Source organism: Oncorhynchus gorbuscha, linkage group LG12 (genome assembly GCF_021184085.1).
Source record: "Oncorhynchus gorbuscha isolate QuinsamMale2020 ecotype Even-year linkage group LG12, OgorEven_v1.0, whole genome shotgun sequence".
Taxonomy (NCBI): domain Eukaryota; kingdom Metazoa; phylum Chordata; class Actinopteri; order Salmoniformes; family Salmonidae; genus Oncorhynchus; species Oncorhynchus gorbuscha.
In genome coordinates this window covers 41,836,884-41,860,052 of record NC_060184.1, presented here as the reverse complement: position 1 = coordinate 41,860,052, position 23,169 = coordinate 41,836,884, and the positions used below count along the sequence as shown (strand labels likewise).

Here is a 23,169-nt window from a genome sequence, read left to right as displayed (position 1 = left end):
ATCGGGAAAAAAAGACCCAATAGTGATTATGGGACATCTAGGAGTGCCAACAAAGAAGATGGTCAAAGGTAATGATTGTTTTATATTTTATTTGTGCGGTTTGTGTAGCGACGACTATGCTAATTATTTTGTTTACGTCCCCTGCGGGTCTTTTGGGGTGTTACATGCTATCAGATAATAGCTTCTCATGCTTTCGCCGAAAAGTATTTAAAAAAATCTGACTTGTTGCCTGGATTCACAACGAGTGTAGCTTTAATTCAATACCCTGCATGTGTATTTTACATTTACATTTACATTTAAGTCATTTAGCAGACGCTCTTATCCAGAGCGACTTACAAATTGGTGCATTCACCTTATGACATCCAGTGGAACAGCCACTTTACAATAGTGCATCTAAATATTTTAAGGGGGGGGAGGGGGGGTGAGAAGGATTACTTTATCCTATCCTAAGTATTCCTTAAAGAGGTGGGGTTTCAGGTGTCTCCGGAAGGTGGTGATTGACTCCGCTGTCCTGGCGTTGTGAGGGAGTTTGTTCCACCATTGGGGAGCCAGAGTATTTTAATGAACGTTTGAGTTTTAACTAGTACTATTAGCATTTAGCGTAGCGCATTTGTATTTCCAGATGTCTAGATGGGACACCTGCGTGTCAGGTAGGAGCAAGAGGTTAACAAAACGCTAAGCTGTGTTTCAATATATTTAACTTGTGATTTCATGAATAGGAATATTTTCTAGTAATATTTATGTCCGTTGCTTGCGTTATGCTAATTAGTGTCAGTTGATGACAACGCTCCCGGATCCGGGATGGGTAGTACCAAGATTAACAGACATATGGGAATACTTACAAAAAAGGAAACATTAACCTCTTACGACTCTAGGGGCAGTATTTCATTTTTGGATAAAAAGACGTGCCCGTTTTAAGCACAATATTTTGTCACGAAAAGATGCTCGACTATGCATGGAATTGATAGCTGGAAAGAAAGAAAACACTCTGACGTTTCCAGAACTGCAAAGAATTTCACTGTGAGTGCCCTAGAACAAAAGCTTCAGGCAAAACCAAGATGTTTCTGCAACCAGGAAATGAACAGGATTTCTGAGGCTACGTTTTTCATTATCTCCTTCTTCGACAGGAATGAGCCTACCCTTTCTATCGTTTCCCCAAGGGGTCTGGAGCATTGTGACGTATTTACAGGCATATCATTGGAAGATTGACCATAAGAGACTACACTTGCCAAGTGTCCGCATGGTGTACTGCGTGGAAATTGGTGTGCAAAACTCAGCTGCTGGTATTTTTCCATGGGATTCTGAGAAAAACCATGCTTCCACGAACGGCATATCAATGAAGAGATATTTGACAAAACACCTTGAGGATTGATTCAAACGACGTTTGCCATGTTTCGGTCGATATTATGGAGTTAATTCGGAAAAAAGTTTGACGTTTAGGTGACTGAATTTTCGGTTAGTTTCGGTAGCCAAATGCGTAGTAACAAAACGGAGCGATTTGTCCTACACAAAGAATCTTTCAGGAAAAACTGGACATCTGCTATGTAACTGAGAGTCTCCTCATTGAAACATCTGAAGTTCTTCAAAGGTAAATTATTTTATTTGATTCCTTTGCTGGTTTTTGTGAATATGTTGCGTGCTAATTGCTACGCTATATGCTAAGCTAGCCATCAACACTCTTACACAAATGATTGATTTTCTATGGTTCAAAAGCATATTTTGAAAATCTGAGATGACAGTGTTGTTAAGAAAAGGCTACGCTTGAGAGCAGGCATATTTATTTCATTTCATTTGCGATTTTTAGAAATCGTTAACGTTGCGTTATGGTAATGAGCTTGATGCTGTAGTCACGATACCGGATCCGGGATGGCTCGGCGCAAGAGGTTAACAGTTATATTCGAGTATGTGTCACGCCTTGGTCATTGTATTTTGTGTTTTTGTTATATGTTTGGGTAGGCCAGGGTGTGACATGGGTTTATATGTTGTTTTCGTATTGGGGTTTGTATTATTTGGGATCGCGGCGATTAGGGGTGTTAGGCTTGGCTGCCTGAGGCGATTCTCAATCAGAGTCAGGTGCTTATCGTTGTCTCTGATTGGGAACCGTATTTAGGGAGCCATAGTTTCGCTTTGTATTTCGTGGGTGATTCTTCCTGTCTTTGTGTAGTATTCACTAGATAGGCTGTAATTAGTTTCACGTTCCTTTTGTTGTTTTCGTCTTTAAGTTATTTCATGTACCGCGATTCTTTCATTAAAGTCATGAGTAACCTACACGCTGCATTTCGGTCCGACTCTCTTCTTTCAACAGACGAACGCAGTTACAGTATGCTTCATGTCAAATCAGATTTTAGAATATATATTTTCTTCATAATAATATATATAATTTCTACTTTGGCAGAGTTCAGGAAATAAATGAAGTAAGGGAAGACAAGGACATTGAGAGGCAGAGGTGATTCATGTGCCTTTATATAAAAAGAAAAGAGGGAAATTGAAAGTGTGTCGGAATTGGCAGTGGGTATAAAAATAGCCGTGTCTTCAAATATCTTCCTGACGAAATATTGAATTATGTTATATTATGCATATGTCCCCTATGGTGGACAGAACACGTTACTACTACATTACACAGACGGAACATTTTCACCACACAATAATAACAGGAAATACACACTTTTGTAAAACCTCAGATTGGTGATGATGCTATAAAAGTTTAAAGTCATCACAAAATCGATTGAGCAACAGCATCAGTTTCAACTTGTGTTTTAGGAATATAAATAATTGTTTTAACATATTTTTTTACAGGATTCTACTTAATCAGGTAAAACTACTGAATGAGCTCTTGAGTTTGATGATATTACTGAAATCGTGAAAACGTGTTTGTCTTGCCTACTAATGGACAGGGCCTTGAGGAAAAACACTCAAAGTAGAAAACAACCATTAAAACACAAGCTGATGCACCCCCTTTCAAGAGGAAGTAAAACAACCTCCCTCAATTGCCGTGATGAGATAAGAGATTCCGATCTGTCTGAGGAGGAGAAAATAGGGAAACAAGATGCATGAAAGGCAAAGAGGTTGACACGGTCTTCTGTTAACTTCTCTCCGCTCTGATACAGTAGTTGCAGTATTGGTTTTGGCACTAACACTAACAGATTTGTGACTCTTCAGAAAAACATTATTCTTCAACTAAGAGCAGAATAAGTGGTGCTACAGGGACAAAAATTCCCCCAGGATGACATTTTTTCAATGCCCTGTAAGCCTGGAGTGTATCTTGTGAGACGTGACCTTGACTGTGTGTTGTGTACAAAACAGCAGAGAAAACGGTCTTATCGGCCCCTACCCTGTGCAGATGAGGAGATGATAGCATTACAACACAGTAGAGAGGAGAGAAGGCTATTTTCAGACCTCCATGAATCCGGCCTCTCTTCCCTTTCACTTCCCCTCTCCTCAAGGCGGTCAGCAGAAATATGCTAACTCTGGAAGACATAGCTGATAGGATTGGAACCTGGTCTGGTCGTCTGCTGCAATAGCCAATCCGTGACAATGACTGTGTCATGTTTTGTCATTTATTATCTTGTCTTGTCCCTGTGCTTCCCATTCTATTCGTTTCCCTCTGCTGGTCTTATTAGGTTCTTTCCCTCTTTCTATCCCTCTCTCTCCCCCTCCCTCTCTCACTCTCTCGCTCTCTCTTCTCTCTATCGTTCCGTTCCTGCTCCCAGCTGTTCCTATTCCCCTAATCAATCATTTAGTCTTCCCACACCTGTTCCCGATCCTTTCCCCTGATTAGAGTCCCTATTTCTTCCTTTGTGTTCCGTTCCTGTCCTGTCGGTTCCTTGTCTAGAATTCACCGTGCTGTGTTTGTGTATCGCCCTGTCGTGTCGTGTTTTCCTCAGATGCTGCGTGGTGAGCAGGTGTCTGAGTCTGTCTGGTTCAAGTGCCTTCCCGAGGCAACCTGCTGTTCACCTGCTGTTCAAGATCGAGTCTCCAGTTTGTCCTCGTCATTTCGAGTGAAAGTTGTGTTTTTTGTTTGTATTTACTTTACTGGATTAAAGACTCTGTTTTCGCCAAGTCGCTTTTGGGTCCTCTTTCACCGGCATGACAGAAGGAACCGACCAAGGAATGGACCCAGCGACTTCAGACGCTCGTTACACTGCCGTCGAGATCCAAGGAGCCATGCTCGGCAGACACGAGCAGGAATTGTCTGCTGCTCGCCATGCCGTGGAGAACCTGGCCGCTCAGGTTTCCGACCTCTCTGGACAGTTCCAGAGTCTACGTCTCGTGCCACCTGTTACTTCCTGGCCTGCCGAGCCTCCAGAACCTAGGGTTAATAACCCACCTTGCTACTCCGGGCAGCCCACTGAGTGCCGCTCCTTTCTCACGCAGTGTGAGATTGTGTTCTCTCTCCAACCCAACACATACTCTAGAGAGAGAGCTCGGGTTGCTTACGTCATTTCACTCCTTACTGGCCGGGCTCGAGAATGGGGCACAGCTATCTGGGAGGCAAGGGCTGATTGCTCTAACAAGTTCCAGAACTTTAAAGAGGAGATGATTCGGGTTTTTGACCATTCAGTTTTTGGTAGGGAGGCTTCTAGGGCCCTGGCTTCCTTATGCCAAGGTGAACGGTCCATAACGGATTATTCTATTGAGTTTCGCACTCTTGCTGCCTCTAGTGAGTGGAACGAGCCGGCGCTGCTCGCTCGTTTTCTGGAGGGACTCCACGCAGTGGTTAAAAGATTCTCTCCCGGGAGGTTCCTTCAGATGTGGACTCTTTGATTGCTCTCGCCATCCGCATAGAACGACGGGTAGATCTTCGTCACCGGGCTCGTGGAAGAGAGCTCGCATCAACGGTGTTTCCCTGCTCCGCATCGCAACCATCTCCCTCCTCTGGCTCAGAGTCTGAGCCCATGCAGCTGGGAGGGATTCGCATCTCGACTAAGGAGAGGGAACGGAGGATCACCAACCGCCTGTGCCTCTATTGCGGAGTTGCTGGACATTTTGTTAATTAATGTCCAGTAAAAACCAGAGCTCATCTGTAAGCGGAGGGCTACAGGTGAGCGCAACTACTCAAGTCTCTCCATCAAGATCCTGTACTACTTTGTCGGTCCATCTACGCTGGACCGGTTCGGGTGCTACATGTAGTGCCTTGATAGACTCTGGGGCTGAGGGTTGTTTCATGGACGAAGCATGGGTTCGGAAACATGACATTCCTTTCAGAGAGTTAGAGAAGCCTACGCCCATGTTCGCCTTAGATGGTAGTCATCTTCCCAGTATCAGATTTGAGACACTACCTTTAACCCTCACAGTATCTGGTAACCACAGTGAGACTATTTCTTTTTGATTTTTCGTTCACCGTTTACACCTGTTGTTTTGGGTCATCCCTGGCTAGTATGTCATAATCCTTCTATTAATTGGTCTAGTAATTCTATCCTATCCTGGAACGTTTCTTGTCATGTGAAGTGTTTAATGTCTGCCATCCCTCCCGTTTCTTCTGTCCCTACTTCTCAGGAGGAACCTGGCGATTTGACAGGAGTGCCGGAGGAATATCATGATCTGCGCACGGTCTTCAGTCGGTCCCGAGCCAACTCCCTTCCTCCTCACCGGTCGTATGATTGTAGTATTGATCTCCTTCCGGGGACCACTCCTCCTCGGGGTAGACTATACTCTCTGTCGGCTCCCGAACGTAAGGCTCTCGAGGATTATTTGTCTGTTTCTCTTGACGCCGGTACCATAGTGCCTTCTTCCTCTCCGGCCGGGGCGGGGTTCTTTTGTTAAGAAGAAGGACGGTACTCTGCGCCCCTGCGTGGATTATCGAGGGCTGAATGACATAACGGTTAAGAATCGTTATCCGCTTCCCTTATGTCATCAGCCTTCGAGATTCTGCAGGGAGCCAGGTGCTTTACTAAGTTGGACCTTCGTAACGCTTACCATCTCGTGCGCATCAGAGAGGGGGACGAGTGGAAAACGGCGTTTAACACTCCGTTAGGGCATTTTGAGTACCGGGTTCTGCCGTTTGGTCTCGCCAATGCGCCAGCTGTTTTTCAGGCATTAGTTAATGATGTTCTGAGAGACATGCTGAACATCTTTGTTTTTGTCTATCTTGACGATATCCTGATTTTTTCTCCGTCACTCGAGATTCATGTTCAGCACGTTCGACGTGTTCTACAGCGCCTTTTAGAGAATTGTCTCTACGTAAAGGCTGAGAAGTGCTCTTTTCATGTCTCCTCCGTTACTTTTCTCGGTTCCGTTATTTCCGCTGAAGGCATTCAGATGGATTCCGCTAAGGTCCAAGCTGTCAGTGATTGGCCCGTTCCAAGGTCACGTGTCGAGTTGCAGCGCTTTTTAGGTTTCGCTAATTTCTATCGGCGTTTCATTCGTAATTTCGGTCAAGTTGATGCCCCTCTCACAGCTCTTACTTCTGTCAAGACGTGTTTTAAGTGGTCCGGTTCCGCCCAGGGAGCTTTTGATCTTCTAAAAGAACGTTTTACGTCCGCTCCTATCCTCGTTACTCCTGACGTCACTAGACAATTCATTGTCGAGGTTGACGCTTCAGAGGTAGGCGTGGGAGCCATTCTATCCCAGCGCTTCCAGTCTGACGATAAGGTTCATCCTTGCGCTTATTTTTCTCATCGCCTGTCGCCATCTGAGCGCAACTATGATGTGGGTAACCGTGAACTGCTCGCCATCCGCTTAGCCCTAGGCGAATGGCGACAGTGGTTGGAGGGGGCGACCGTTCCTTTGTCGTTTGGACAGACCATAAGAACCTTGAGTACATCCGTTCTGCCAAACGACTTAATGCCCGTCAAGCTCGTTGGGCGTTGTTTTTCGCTCGTTTGAGTTTGTGATTTCTTACCGTCCGGGTAGCAAGAACACCAAGCCTGATGCCTTATCCCGTCTGTTTAGTTCTTCTGTGGCTTCTACTGATCCCGAGGGGATTCTTCCTTATGGGCGTGTTGTCGGGTTAACAGTCTGGGGAATTGAAAGACAGGTTAAGCAAGCACTCACGCACACTGCGTCGCCGCGCGCTTGTCCTAGTAACCTCCTTTTCGTTCCTGTTTCCACTGTCTGGCTGTTCTTCAGTGGGCTCACTCTGCCAAGTTAGCTGGTCATCCCGGTGTTCGAGGCACTCTTGCGTCTATTCGCCAGCGCTTTTGGTGGCCGACTCAGGAGCGTGACACGCGCCGTTTCGTGGCTGCTTGTTCGGACTGCGCGCAGACTAAGTCGGGTAACTCTCCTCCTGCCGGTCGTCTCAGACCGCTCCCATTCCTTCTCGACCATGGTCTCACATCGCCCTAGACTTCATTACCGGTCTGCCTTTGTCTGCGGGGAAGACTGTGATTCTTACGGTTGTCGATAGGTTCTCTAAGGCGGCACATTTCATTCCCTCGCTAAACTTCCTTCCACTAAGGAGACGGCACAAATCATTATCGAGAATGTATTCAGAATTCATGGCCTCCCGTTAGACGCCGTTTCAGACAGAGGCCCGCAATTCACGTCACAGTTTTGGAGGGAGTTCTGTCGTTTGATTGGTGCGTCCGTCAGTCTCTCTTCCGGGTTTCATCCCCAGTCTAACGGTCAAGCAGAGAGGGCCAATCAGACGATTGGTCGCATACTACGCAGCCTTTCTTTCAGAAACCCTGCGTCTTGGGCAGAACAGCTCCCTGGGCAGAATACGCTCACAATTCGCTTCCTTCGTCTGCTACCGGGTTATCTCCGTTTCAGAGTAGTCTGGGTTACCAGCCTCCTCTGTTCTCATCCCAGCTTGCCGAGTCCAGCGTTCCCTCCGCTCAAGCGTTTGTCCAACGTTGTGAGCGCACCTGGAGGAGGGTGAGGTCTGCACTTTGCCGTTACAGGGCACAGACTGTGAGAGCCGCCAATAAACGCAGGATTAAGAGTCCAAGGTATTGTTGCGGCCAGAGAGTGTGGCTTTCCACTCGCAACCTTCCTCTTACGACAGCTTCTCGTAAGTTGACTCCGCGGTTCATTGGTCCGTTCCGTGTCTCCCAGGTCGTCAATCCTGTCGCTGTGCGACTGCTTCTTCCGCGACATCTTCGTCGCGTCCATCCTGTCTTCCATGTCTCCTGTGTTAAGCCCTTTCTTCGCACCCCCGTTCGTCTTCCCTCCCCCCTCCCGTCCTTGTCGAGAGCGCACCTATTTACAAGGTACATAAGATCATGGACATGCGTTCTCGGGACGGGGTCACCAATACTTAGTGGATTGGGAGGGTTACGGTCCTGAGGAGAGGAGTTGGGTTCCGTCTCGGGACGTGCTGGACCGTTCACTCATTGATGATTTCCTCCGTTGCCGCCAGGATTCCTCTCGAGTGCGCCAGGAGGCGCTCGGTGAGTGGGGGGTACTGTCATGTTTTGTCATTTATTATCTTGTCTTGTCCCTGTGCTTCCCATTCTATTCGTTTCCCTCTGCTGGTCTTATTAGGTTCTTTCCCTCTTTCTATCCCTCTCTCTCCCCCTCCCTCTCTCACTCTCTCGCTCTCTCTTCTCTCTATCGTTCCGTTCCTGCTCCCAGCTGTTCCTATTCCCCTAATCAATCATTTAGTCTTCCCACACCTGTTCCCGATCCTTTCCCCTGATTAGAGTCCCTATTTCTTCCTTTGTGTTCCGTTCCTGTCCTGTCGGTTCCTTGTCTAGAATTCACCGTGCTGTGTTTGTGTATCGCCCTGTCGTGTCGTGTTTTCCTCAGATGCTGCGTGGTGAGCAGGTGTCTGAGTCTGTCTGGTTCAAGTGCCTTCCCGAGGCAACCTGCTGTTCACCTGCTGTTCAAGATCGAGTCTCCAGTTTGTCCTCGTCATTTCGAGTGAAAGTTGTGTTTTTTGTTTGTATTTACTTTACTGGATTAAAGACTCTGTTTTCGCCAAGTCGCTTTTGGGTCCTCTTTCACCTGCATGACAGACTGATGAGGTGTGCATTCTGAGATGCCGTTCTGCACACCACTGTTGTACTGTGCTGTTATTTTGTTTGTTTGTGGCCCGCCTGTTAGCTTGCACGATTCTTGCCATTCTCCTTCTACCTCTCAACAACGAGCTGTTTTCCCCACAGAACTGTCCGTTCTAATGTTCAATCAAGCAGTAACTGAATGCCTTGATGCCTGTCTGCCTGCTTTACATAGCAAGCCATGGCCACATGACTTGCTGGCTGTATGAGCTCCCGTGGGACAGCAGTCTAAGGCACTGCATCTCAGTGGTAGAGGCGTCACTACAGACACCCTGGTTCAAATCCAGGCTGTATCACAACCGGCTGTGATTGGGAGTCCCATAGGCTGGCGCACAATTGGCCCAGTGGCATACGGGTTTGGCCGGTGTAGGCCGTCATTGCAAATAAGAATTTGTTCTTAACTGACTTGCCTAGTTTTAAAAAAAGGGAAAAAAGGAGCAAACCAGCTTTGTGAATGGGGTGGTGTATCTAATATACTGGCCACTGAGTGTAGTTTTTCATTCATGCTGGACGGCACACCTACAATGTAAACTGCTTCCTACAGAGGCTCTGGGCACTAAAATAAATAAGAGACATCTTCAAGGCAGTTTCATCCAAACGAAGGGTACTTCTCTAGCTCTGGCCCTGGCCCCTCAAAAGTCAGAAAGCTCCCCTACAACCCAGTAAGACATGACATTCGAGACTTGGCTTTGCTAAGTAAACAAACTGAAAGCCAACCAACACAATAAAGGACTTTAAAGTTCACCAGGCTCAATTCAGATTCATAGGAATCCCTCAACACTCGAGGTTTCTAAAGTTAAATAAGGATAAACAAATTAAAAGTTAAGTCATCAATGATAGGTAATTATTCACAGAAGTTCAAAGTCAGAAAGTCTCTCTCTGCTCTCTCTGTTTCACTCTCTCTCTGGTTCTTTCTCTCTATCTCTCTCAATCGCTCTCTCTTTCTCCCTCTGAGAGAGATAAGGTTGTGGCAACGCAGCAGTTTAATTTCATTTTACTTTACAACCTGCCCACCCAGGTACAAATGGTGCTAATCAATCAAACAGACAGTGTGATTAAACCATTTTAGCGTAGCTATACAGATTATATTAGCTTCAACTTTGGCTTCCATAGTTTAACATAGGCTGTGTAAAAATGTTAGCTTGGTTTAGCCTCTCAACTGACAGTAATATTAGCAAAATGAGGACAACAACACTCGAAACTTAAGCCTCCAGAAACAGTGAGTTAATTAAATCCCTTCAAAGCCAGTAAATAGCAGACACACACTCCTAATCACTCCTTTTAATGATATACTTCACTCAGTTTTAATTATATACTTACATACAACATATTGTTGTAGCTTCTGCCCACACTGAGAAGAAAATGACAACTGTTGCAGGGAGATAAAAGTAGAGTGATTAAAAAAAGGCCACAAGTGCTCTCTTCTCGTCCCCCTCTCTCCCCCTACGCCTCTCTCTCCCGCTCTAAAATCGGTTAATTTAATAAAGCTGATTGATGAGTTTAATCAGTGAGACGCTTACACAGGGCTTTTATTGGATAATTGAATGTGTGATTAATAAAAGCTATTATCAGCAGACAAAAACACAGACACAATCTGGAGGAGGAAAAGAGCACTGTCGGGCAACACCCAGCCCCGGAATAACAAAATGTCTTCCTTTTCCGCCCTTTCATTTGTTTACATTCATCTATATGCACTGTAAACAACTAGCTGTATTCATAAAAAACAGAGGAGAAATTATGTTGTTGACTTGGTGATGTACGGATTGATGTGCCCCAATAAAAATGCAACGGTTCTATCGTTCTCTCTGAGGGATTCAGAAAATGTCTCTTTACTCCCTCCTGAGCTCTTCATCTCAATCTCGCCACCTCCTCCTCTGCTTCTACGCCTGTCTCTCCATTAACATCATCCTTCTCTCGCACTCCTCTCTCACTTCTTCTCCATCGCTCTGTCTGTCTGCTTGATTTCTCCGACCGTCGTTTCATCATCCTTTTCTCCCCTCTCCTTTCCACTCTACTCCAGCCCTCCTATATCTTCCTCTTTATTCATGGGAGTGGCTTAGCTTCCTTACATTTCCCTGTATCTTCATAAGCCTCCATTCAGACCTCCAATTTCCATATACCCATATATTTACTGTATGTATCGTACACCAAAATATAAAAGCAACATGTAAAGTGTTGGTCCCATGTTTCATGAGCTGAAATAAAAGATCCCAGAAATGTTCCATATGCACTAAAAGCTTTCTTCTCTCGTATTTTGAGTACAACTTTGCTTACATCCCTGTTAATGAGATTTTCTCCTTTGCCAAGATAATCATTCTTATGACATGTGTGGCATATCAATAAGCATTGTGCTAGGGACAATAAAAGGCTACTTTAAAATGTACAGTTTTGTCACACAACACAATGTTACAGATGTCTCAAGTTTTGAGGGAGCGTGCAATTGGCATGGTGACTTCAGGAATGTTCATCAGAGCTGCTGCCAGATAATTTAATGTTGATTTCTCGACCATTTCTCTACCATTTCTCTACCTCTAACGTCATTTTAGAGAAGTTGGCAGGACGTCATGTGGGCAAGCGGTTTGCTGATGTCAACGTTGTGAACAGAGTGCCCCATGGTGGCGGTGGGGTTATGGTATGGGAAGGCATGAGCTACGGACAACGAACACAATTTCATTTTATTGATGGCAATTTAAATGCACAGAGATACCGTGATGAGATCCTGAGGCCCATTGTAGTGCCATTCATCCGCCGCCATCACCTCATGTTTCAGCATGATGATGCATAGCCCCATGTCGCAAGGATCTGTACACAATTCCTGGAAGCAGGCATGGTAATGACTGTGTAAAAGTTGTGTTACGGTACTGACCTTGCAGTGGTTGTGCTGCTGCAGCAGGGTGGGGACATCTCCTCCTATGGGCATCTGTTTGGCCAGTTCCTTCTCCTTCAGACAGATCCACCTCCACAGCTCCTCCAGCAGGCTCTGAAGACGACTCCAACGCTCTGCACTCGCCTCCAGGTGAGCCCTGGAAACAAATGGCCATAACGTGGTTAAAATATGGTTAAAACACAGTTACAACCCAGGTAAAATATGTTCACAATACGGTTATAACCTGGTCGAAACATGGTTACAAGAATGTTATGACATGGTCAGGTCCATCTCCATGTAAAAAGTAAGTTGCACAGGTCTTAGATTGCCTAGTGTGTGCCGGAACGACTCAGAGAAGCAGGAGTCTCCTATCTCCTGGGTTCTGTAGCCTGAGGCACAAGAATACCCCCTGGACAGGACTCTAGTCTATCGCCTGGCCATACCCCCAATCTATTTCCTTAATGCTGAGTGAGCAAGTAGAGACGCACCGGGTCCCATTTTTTAAGTCTTTACATGGTGTGACTCTCAGGGCAACACACAAACATCAAGGCCTCTACGTTTCGTGTCTCCATATAAGCAGAATGTGAAACCAGCCATACAAGTCCTAGTGGATACTACAACAGAATAACATGGTTAGGCCATGGCTAGACTGGTGAGGTTGGGGTGGATTGGTGTGTCACCCATTACAGTTGGCCGCATTTCAAAGTAGCACATTTGCTGGATATCTCTTGTCCAGCATCTTGAAGCACTAAGACCTGGAGACAAGTGAGCATTAGAGGGGAAATCTACTCTCTCTGGAGGGCAGCAAAAACCACTTATACTTGGAGTGTATGTGGGTTGGTGCATTGTGTGCATCAACGTGTGTGGATATACAGCATAATGTGTATTATTATTTAATGTGTGTGTTCTTAAATGTTTTGTTTTGACATCCTCCACTCACCGTAATGCACCTGACCATTATGTACAGCAGCAACGTTTCATAGCAGCTACTCATTATTATTATGTACAGTAATTAAGACATAATGTGCTCTAAATAGTACACACATTGCGGCACACACACCCATGCGCTTGCATGCACAGGCACACTGAATGCACGAACACAGCACACACACACGCACACACACACACACGCACACGCACACGCACACGCACACACACACACACACACACACACACACACACACACACACACACACACACACACACACACACACACACACACACACACACACACACACACACACACACACACACACACACACGCACACGCACAACCTGCTGACAGCTCAGCTTTGCCTCCATCCTATGGAGATACACAGAGTTACATGGTTTATAGGGAATACTAGTGCTCTTATGAATATGCTGTTATCTTTATGGAACTTTGCAGTGTTTCTGTCTTATTTCACTCCATCTGTGTCTCTTTTGCCCCCTAGTAGTAGTAGTTGGGGCTGTCAGGCTGTGAAGTGTTGATCTTCACCTGCTCCTACCTTCTCCTCTCATAACATATTTCACCCTCACTCTGCATCTACCTCTTGATCTAATGTTTTCCAGTACATTGTAACCTACCTTCACTGTTCCCCACATATGACTTTTCTCCTTCGCTCACCACACCTTCTCTTCCCCTTCACAAACTTTGCTCCTATCAACATCTCCACCTTGCCCCTGCCACCTTCACACTCTCCCTCCATCTCTCTTTCACTCTCGGTAGATCTTCCACTCTCTCCATCTCTCTTTTTATTTATGCCAAGGTTGTGGTCGCTCCTCCACTGTTCAGGTCCTGAAGAGTTCTGTGACACCATAATGGTTATAACTCTCAACAGAGGCAAATAAAGCATACATGCTCCAGTTACAGTTTATTGAATGGTTTAATCAACAAACAAGTCAGCATGGTTATGAACAAGTCAGCATGGTTATGAAACACCTACTCATTCAAGGGTTTTCTTTAATTTTCTTTATTTTTACATTGTAGCATAATAGTGAAGACATCAAAACCAAAAAAAGTGTTTAACAAATCAAAATAGATTTTATATGTGAGATTCTTCAAATAGCCACCCTTTGCCTTGATGACCGCTTTGCACACTCTTGGCATTCTCTCAACCAGCTTCATGAGGTAGTCACCTGGAATGCATTTCAATTAACATGTGTGCCTTCATAAAACCTCTTAAGACTCTAGGGGCAGTATATCATTTTTTGATAAAAAGACGTGCCCGTTTTAAGCGCAATATTTTGTCACGAAAAGATGCTCGACTATGCATGGAATTGATAGCTTTGGAAAGAAAACACTCTGACGTTTCCAGAACTGCAAAGATTTTCACTGTGAGTGCCCAAGAACAAAAGCTTCGAGCAAAACCAAGATGTTTCTGCAACCAGGAAATGAACAGGATTTCTGAGGCTACGTTTTTCATTATCTCCTTATATGGCTGTGAATGCGACAGGAATGAGCCTACCCTTTCTATCGTTTCCCCAAGGGGTCTGGAGCATTGTGACGTATTTGCAGGCATATCATTGGAAGATTGACCCTAATAGACTACATTTGCCAAGTGTCCGCACGGTGTCCTGCGTGGCAATTGGTGCGCAAATCTCAGCTGCTGGTATTTTTCCATGGGATTCTGAGAAAAACCATGCTTCCATGAACGGCATATCAATGAAGAGATATTTGACAAAACACCTTGAGGATTGATTCAAACAACGTTTGCCATGTTCGGTCGATATTATGGAGTTAATTCGGAAAAAAGTTTGACGTTTAGGTGACTGAATTTTTGGTTAGTTTCAGTAGCCAAATGCGTAGTAACAAAACGGAGCGATTTGTCCTACACAAAGAATCTTTCAGGAAAAACTGGACATCTGCTATGTAACTGAGAGTCTCCTCATTGAAACATCTTCAAAGGTAAATTATTTTTATTTGATTCCTTTGCTGGTTATTGTGAATATGTTGCGTGCTAAATGCTACACTAAATGCTAAGCTAGCCATCAACACTCTTACACAAATGATTGATTTTCTATGGTTCAAAAGCATATTTTGAAAATCTGAGACGACAGTGTTGTTAAGAAAAGGCTAAGCTTGAGAGCAGGCATATTTATTTCATTTCATTTGCGATTTTTAGAAATCGTTAACGTTGCGTTATGGTAATGAGCTTGAGGCTGTAGTCACGATACCGGATCCGGGATGGCTCGGCGCAAGAGGTTAAAAGGTCATTTGTGGATTTTTTTTTCATCATAATGCATTTCAGTTGTGTTGTGACAAGGTAGGGGTGGTATACAGAAGATAGCCCTATTTGGTAAAAGACCAAGTCCATATAATAGTCAATCATCACTTTAACTTCTTCGATATAGTGGGCGCTCTTTTCATTTTTGGATAAAAAAAACGTTCCCGTTTTAAACAAGATATTTTGTCATGAAAAGATGCTCGACTATTGACAGCTTTGGAAAGAAAACACTCTGACGTTTCCAAAACTGCAAAGATATTGTCTGTGAGTGCCACATAACTAATGCTACAGGCGAAACCAAGATGAAATTTCATACAGGAAGTGCCCCAGATTTTGAATGCGCTGTGTTCCAATGTCTCCTTATATGGCTGTGAATGCGCCAGGAATGAGCCTACACTTTCTGTTGTTTCTCCAAGGTGTCTGCAGCATTGTGACGTATTTGTAGGCATATCATTGGAAGATTGACCATAAGAGACTACATTTACCAGGTGCCCGCTTGGTGTCCTCCGTCAAAATTATTGCGTAATCTCCAGCTGCGTGCATTTTTCCAGTTGGTTCAGAGGAGAAACCAAACTGCCACAAATGATTTATCATCGAATAGATATGTGAAAAACACCTTGAGGATTGATTCTAAACAACATTTGCCATGTTTCTGTCGATATTATGGAGTTAATTTGGAAAAAAGTTTGCCGTTGTAATGACTGAATTTTCGGGGGTTTTTCTTAGCCAAACGTGATGAACAAAACGGAGCGATTTCTCCTACACAAATAATATTTTGGGAAAAACTGAACATTTGCTATGAGAGTCTCCTCATTGAAAACATCCAAAGTTCTTCAAAGGTAAATAATTTTATTTGAATGCTTTTCTTGTTTTTGTGAAAATGTTGCCTGCTGAATGCTAGGCTCAATGCTATGCTAGCTATCAATACTCTTACACAAATGCTTGTGTAGCTATGGTTGAAAAGCATTTTTTGAAAATCTGAGATGACAGTGTTGTTAACAAAGGCTAAGCTTGTGAGCCAATGTATTTATTTCATTTCATTTGCGATTTTCATGAATAGTTAACCTGTTGCGACGAGCAATCCCGTATCCGGGAGCGTAATTATAGCCTCAAGCTCATTACCATAACGCAACGTTAACTATTCATGAAAATCGCAAATGAAATGAAATAAATTAACTCTAAACATTGTTTAGAATCAATCCTCAAGGTGTTTTTCACAAATCTATTCGATGATAAATCAGAGATGGCAGTTTGGTTTCTCCTCTGTTCAAAATGGAAAAATCCACGCACCTGGAGATTACGCAATAGTTTCGACGGAGGACACCGAGCGGACACCTGGTAAATGTAGTCTCTTATGGTCAATTTTCCAATGATATGCCTACAAATACGTCACAATGCTGCAAACAACTTGGGTAAATGACAGAAAGTGTAGGCTCATTCCTTGCGCATTCACAGCCATATAAGGAGACATTGGAACACAGCGCCTCCAAAATCTGGCTCACTTCCTGTATGAAATTTTATCTTGGTTTCGCCTGTAGCATTAGTTCTGTGGCACTCACAGACAATATCTTTGCTGTTTTGGAAACGTCAGAGTGTTTTCATTCCAAAGGTGTCAATTATATGCACAGTCGAGCATCTTTTCGTGAAAAAATATCTTGTTTAAAACGGGAACGTTTTTCATCCAAAAATGAAATACAGCCCCCAGAGTTTCAAGAGGTTAATGTTGCATTATGGTAATGAGCTTGAGGCTATGATTACGCTCCCGGATACCGGATTGCTCGACGCAAGAAGTTAACAAATGAAGGTCAGACAATAAGGACAATTTCAAGAACTTTGAACATTTCTTCATGCGCAGTCTCAAAAACCATTAAGCGCTATGATGAAACGGGCTCTCATGACAACCACCACAGGAATGGAAGACACAGAGTTACCTCTGCTGCAGAGGATAAGTTCATTAGTTACCAGCCTCAGAAATTGCAGCCCAAATAAATGCTTCACAGAGTTCAAGTGATAGACACATCTCAACATCAACTGTTCGGAGGAGATCAGTCCTTCATGGTCGAATTGCTGCAAAGAAACCACTACTAAAAAACACCAATAAGAAGAAGAGACTTACTTGGGCCAAGAAACACGAGCGATGAACAATAGAATTGGATATTTTTGGTTCCAACCGCCGTGTCATTGTGAGACCTTGTGCGGGTGAACAGATGATCTCCGCATTGTGTGGTTCCCACGGTAAAGCATGGAGGAGGAGGTGTATTGGTGTGGGAGTGCTTTGCTGGTGACACTGTCTGTGATTTATTTAGAATTCAAGGCACACTTAACCAGCATGGATACCATAGCATTCTGCAGCAATACGCCATCCCATCTGGTTTGGGCTTAGTGGGACTATCATTTGTTTTTCAACAGGACAATGACCCAACACACCTCCAGGCTGTGTAAGGGCAAAAAGGACCAAAATGGAGAGTGATGGAGTGCTGTATCAGATGACCTGGCCTCCACAATCACCTGACCTCAACCAAATTGAGATGGTTTGGGATGAGTCGGAGCGCAGAGTGAAGGAAAATCAGCCAAATTAAATTGTAACGTGCACAATTTCAGTTTCTATCGCCTATTGAACCATTTCCATCATTCATTCAGTGAGGAGAGAAACAGTGCCTGGCTGGTTACCAACGTCCTACAGCGCATTTGTCTTGGCCAGTTAAGGTAGGAATAGGTGTGGAGAAAACTGTTAAACAGGCATTAAATACTTTTCTGTTTGTGATTAAAAGATTCTGACAACTGAGCAATGTAAAATACAAATATTTAGGAAAAGTCAGGGAAGGAGCGGGACGTTTGTTTGTTTTTTGGCAGGTTTTCCCCCTATAGCGGTTCTAGTGTTAAATACTTATTTTCTGTGTATTGGAGTATTTTAAAATAATGTGGCCCGAATCAACTACTTCTACTGCTAGTATTTGAAATACATATTTTTATAATTTCCTATAAATACCCTATTTACAAATATATTACAATATTCCACTACTTGTCTTTTCAACAAAACAAAAACATCTGAACACTTACCACGAAATGTATGTAAAAGCAATTGAGAAATAGTATTTCAACCCAGGTCTGTACAGTACTGACCATATGTTATCAGTATAGTACAGTAATGACCGTATTATGTTAGCAAAGATGTGTTGTTTAGTATTATGGGACTGACCGTATGTTTGCAGATTTGGTCTTGAGGTCGCTCCAGCGCTGGTTCATGTCGTCCAGTCGGTGCTGCAGAAACACTGCCTCCTCAGACGTCCCCAGGGACTTGACCACCTTGGGCTTATTCCCGTCCACACTCTTATAGATATCATTATGGGCATCGATCTCTGCCTGGATATCCTACAGAGAAACAGAGAGAGGTTTGAGTTTAAACAAGTCTGTGTTATCATTACAGTGTTACATAAAGTACAGAGCTTCACACATATAATTGAATAGTCAAAATCAAACCAACAAAATACTCTGCTTGTCATTTTCTATTAGCTTTAAAACGGTGGGAATGGAGAGGGGTGAAGGAGAGAGAGAATGATGGAGAGAGAGTCGTATGAGTGTACTAGCTGGTCATGCGAGTGTGGAGGGACTGCTAGAAAAGCAAAGAGGGCAGAGCAGTTTAAAAATCTTTCAAATGTACTCTACCTACTCAGGACTCTTGGAAAATAAACGCTTTCCAAACTCCTCTGCCTCGCAATAGAGAACCAATTCATTCGAAACCCCCTCCACACCCTAACCAAGCATTGTGGGTTTCCATACTAATACTAATACTCTACTAATTAGCTGGTTGATAAACTGAATCAGGTTATTTACAACTGGGGTTGGAGTGAAAACCTACAGGAGGGTAGCTCTCCAGGAACAGGGTTGGAGTGAAAACCTACAGGAGGGTAGCTCTCCAGGAACCGTTCGAAAATAAACAAGTTCATTGGAACAGCGGCAGACTATTCTCACCTAGCCTAGTGTAAGGAGGAAGTCAGTTATTTTCACAAGGGATAGAGGTGAATGGCCCTACAATGAATCTCTCGCCATTACGGTAAATTTTCTCCCCACCACAAATCAAATGACTAAAGGTCATAACGAGAAATAATTCAGAGTGAGTGTGAGAAAGAGCGAGAGAGAAAGAAAGAGAGAGGCATTGTGCCGGTGAGTCGGTTGGATGTGTTCCAGCTCATTCCCAAAGTGATTTTCCTCTAACAATGTTCTTCCGAGGTGATGCTTGGATCACACACACACACGCACACACACGCACACGCACACAATGAAATAGCCTTCTCATTGAGTGGTGGCAAAGGTGACACATGCACATGCATACTCAAACATCTTTGTGGCATCAAATAGTCTGGTCATTGAGTGCTGCCACCATTAATGGCTACTTTGAGAGAGGGATGAAATATGAAGAGAGAGAAAAGCATGTTTCCTACCTATCAGAATGGCTGACTGACAAACACACACGTGAACACAAGCACACACACAAAATAAACTAAAAGAACTGTTGGACATCAACTAGCAGCTTTGGTGAACAAATACTGGACAGAAGTGGCAAAACCTCTAGCAAGTCAAAAAATAAAGCACTTACAGCGTTCCAGATATTTGAGACCAGAGCACTTGAAGGAATCTCAGTCTCCCCATGTGTTCTGCTGCCGACTAGCTGTACCCCTCCACGTTCTAATAATGTCGCTACCGTGACAAAAGCTTTAATGAGTTCAATAATAACTCCACGTACTTCATAAACCTCAGACTCACTTAGATTGCCCCACTTTATACTACACAGACAGAGGGGAGAGAGGGAGGGAGAGAGAGAGGGGGAGTGTTTGACTACAGAGGCTACAGTGAATTAGTATGAGGCTGGGCTTTCATCTATGGCATCAAAAAGAAACAACCTTTCCGATCAGTTTGTCCCAATAGGAGCTCAAATAAGGTGTCAAACATCTCAATTCTACCTCTTCAAATTTCCTGAGGAGCTCTTGCAAGGTGAAGTTCAAGCCAATCATCTTCGGCTCTAGGATGAGTCTCCTCCCCCTCACCCTCACTTCTACATCGTCTCTGAGGTCACAGAGGACAAAAGGCACAGGAGGGTCGCTGGGGTTAGGGTAGTCCTCCAGTGGTTACGGTCAAACCCAGCTTTCAGAACAGGGTCAAGGTCAATTCTTGAACCGCAATCAAATCCATTCAAAATATGGTCAAAAACAGTTCTCAAAATACAAATACAATTAAATCTAGAGCTCAAAACACAAATTCGGGCTATCCAACCCGGCGACATACACACTTCATATACCCCTAGTCGCCATGTGTGTGTCAGTGTGTGTGTTCGCCCTGCTCGGCTAGATGATAGAAGCATCCTCCTCGATGGAACACAGGCTAAGAAGGGAGCCGTAGCTATCCTGCTGTCATGCCTCTAGCCTGGGGTTAGATGTCCTGAGAGCTGGGCTGAGGCTGGGTAGGATGTAGGAGGTGACAGGCTGTCTGAGGTGGTCTGTAGGCTAGGGAAGAAGTCCTTGAGCTGGGATAGAATTCCAGGGGTCAGGGTAGAGGTCTGGAGACTGGAGGGAACTATCCAAGTCCTGTCGAGAGGTTTGTAGACTGAGGTGGAAAGATTGAGAATCTGAAGAAATGTTCAAGCTTTTCCTCTTATTCCTTCCCTTTTTCTCTCCCTTCTTCCACTGCTTCTCCGGTCACTAAGGAAGAGGTTTACACTCCAACCCGTGGTAGGGACGAGTGTTTGTTCTCAATTACTCAGATAAAAAACACACTATCCTTGCACACACACACACAAACACACTCAGGTGACAGGAGGCAACACAAAGAGGCACATGGTCTGCCGACCTCTAATTCCTCTCTTACTAAGGTAATGCTAACACACTGCAGAGGAAACACAAACACACATCAGACACACTCTCACAGAGAGAGACATGGGCATGCAGTCTTAGCCCTACTACTAGCCCCCTGCCACAGCCTGGACTCCCTCTCACACCCTTCTATTCACAGCCAAGGCAGGGCCAGTTAGTGAAAGAATGTCTCCTTCTCCTCTCTGGAGCCCCAGGCCACGTGTCCAATGATTGAAGCCCTTGATCAGAATCACGATCCCGGAGAGAGAGTCTGGCAAGCTGGTCTCTATGTCATGGAGCTCTGCAGAGAAGTTCCTGTCCGCTGCAGATCTCCTTGCAGAGTGGTAATAGGAGCAGTTGTTATTCCTCTTCTCTCTTCCTCTTTCACACTGCTTTGAGGAACTTTTGAGTAGAGTACCAACTATTTTTCTTCCTCAACGTTTCTTTTTTTTTTATCCCTCTCTTCCTCTCCGGGTCTCTTTCTCTTCCTCACTCCGGCCAGTGGCTCGGCTCTTTCCAGCAGCAGTTTATTATTGTAATCAGCATCCTCCCTTCCTACACCTCCTCCTCTTCCCTCTCCCTCTTTTCAGGTCTTGCTCCGTTCGCTAAACTAACTCAGCACCCACCCACTTCCCGAGGCCTCTACTGGCACAGAAAGAGAGTGGGGGACAGAGGTGGCAGAGGTGACGAGTGGACAGAAAGTTAGGAAGATAAATGCCCTAACCAAGGGAGAGAGGGGGAAGAGGAAGTGGAAAATGGAGAGTGTTGTGAAAAGAGAGAAAGAAGGGAGAGAAAGAAAAGAGGTGGCAGAGGGCCAAGTAATGCAGCACTTTACTAGCAGAACGTTCTACCTGTCTGAGTCAGGGATGGTGAAAACATGTGGCTCTCGTGTGAATGGAGAGAAGGAAAAAGAGAATAGAAGGGGCTGGGGGTTAATCGGCCTTTGAGGAGGTTTGGGGGTTTTAGCTTTGAAACTACAACCAATACAGATACGTTAAGTCTATTTGCCTCTGTGTGGGTACGCCTACATACAAAGGCAGAGTCAACAGCAGGACAGACATATTGTGTGCATCTCACAAACAGATTGGCCACCAATGGGAGAAAGAAATAAGAATGATACAGTGCAGAATATTCATAAGAAAACTATGAAGTGTGCTTTACCTAATAAAAATGTTGCTATGCATTTTTACCCTGTAACGGCACTTCTGATGAGGCACTATGTATGCAGAAATGAAGTTGTGCTGTGTGTGTTTTTGAGAAGCAAGTCCAAGTTGATTAACCAACGGGAAATGAGCAAGTCCGACATGCGAGCGAGACAAATTCAACAACTGTTGATTCCCTGGAGTTCGATGCACACCATGTCTGTAAGTGACAAGAAAATAAAAACACACTCACAGAGGAATAAACATAGACACAGGGCAAACCAAGGACACACACATCCACACACGGTCACACAAAGGAATATGAGGTAAAAGTTACTAAACATTACTACAGCTAAGAGGGATTAGGGCCATTACAGAGGTAATTAACCCTCAGACTGGGAGAGAAAAAGAGAAATTAAGAAAGAGGGCAAAACTGAAATAGCTGATAGAGAAACAAAAACAGAGAGAAAGAGCGAGAGAAAGACATAGAAAAGAAAGAGTGAGAAGAGAGACAAAGAGTGAGAAAAGAGAGACAATGAAAGGGAGCGGGAGGCCATACTGTGTGGTTTAAAGGACTGAGGCACACCTGCCTGTTATTCCCTGGCTGGATCATAGAGGAACGGAGGGCTGAGGAACTTCAATGGGATGTTAGCGTATGTTAGCGTACACACACACACGCATACACACCTGGCCTCTGTAAATTAGCTTTTGCCCTCTGATGGGATCGAACCTAAATCAATATCAATGACGTACAATGACCTAGGTGGTATCTATCAACAGCAGAGAGGGAGAGAGAGAGAGGAAGAGAGAAATACACTGCTGTCTTATCCTGTATGTGTGAGGGAGGAGAGAGGAAGAGAATGTAAAGGAGGAGAGAACGGGAGGAAGCTGAGTTTGTCTCACCCTGTGAGAGTAACATGCTGACCAGACTGATCGCACGCCTGCGAAATCGTTTTGAAATATCAAAACGAACTCTGAACCAACCACATTAATATGGTGACTGGTCGAAAAGCATGAAACATTTATGGCAATTTAGCTAGCTTGCTTCCTTGCTTTTCTAGCTAATTTGTCCTGGGATAAAAACATTGGGTTGTTATTTTACCTGAAAAGCACAAGGTCCTTTACTCAGACAATTAATCCACAAATAAAATGATAAACAGAGTTTGATTC

General features: G+C 44.4%; 1 protein-coding gene across 1 annotated transcript in view; it reads right to left on the bottom strand.

Moving 5' to 3' along the window:
* LOC123991024 (utrophin-like) overlaps nt 1-23,169 on the bottom strand; it is a 172,398-nt gene that overhangs the window by 104,277 nt on the left and 44,952 nt on the right. The window contains 2 exon segments of the mRNA XM_046292145.1: nt 11,806-11,962; nt 18,211-18,383. Of these exon segments, the coding sequence (XP_046148101.1) occupies nt 11,806-11,962; nt 18,211-18,383 (330 nt within the window).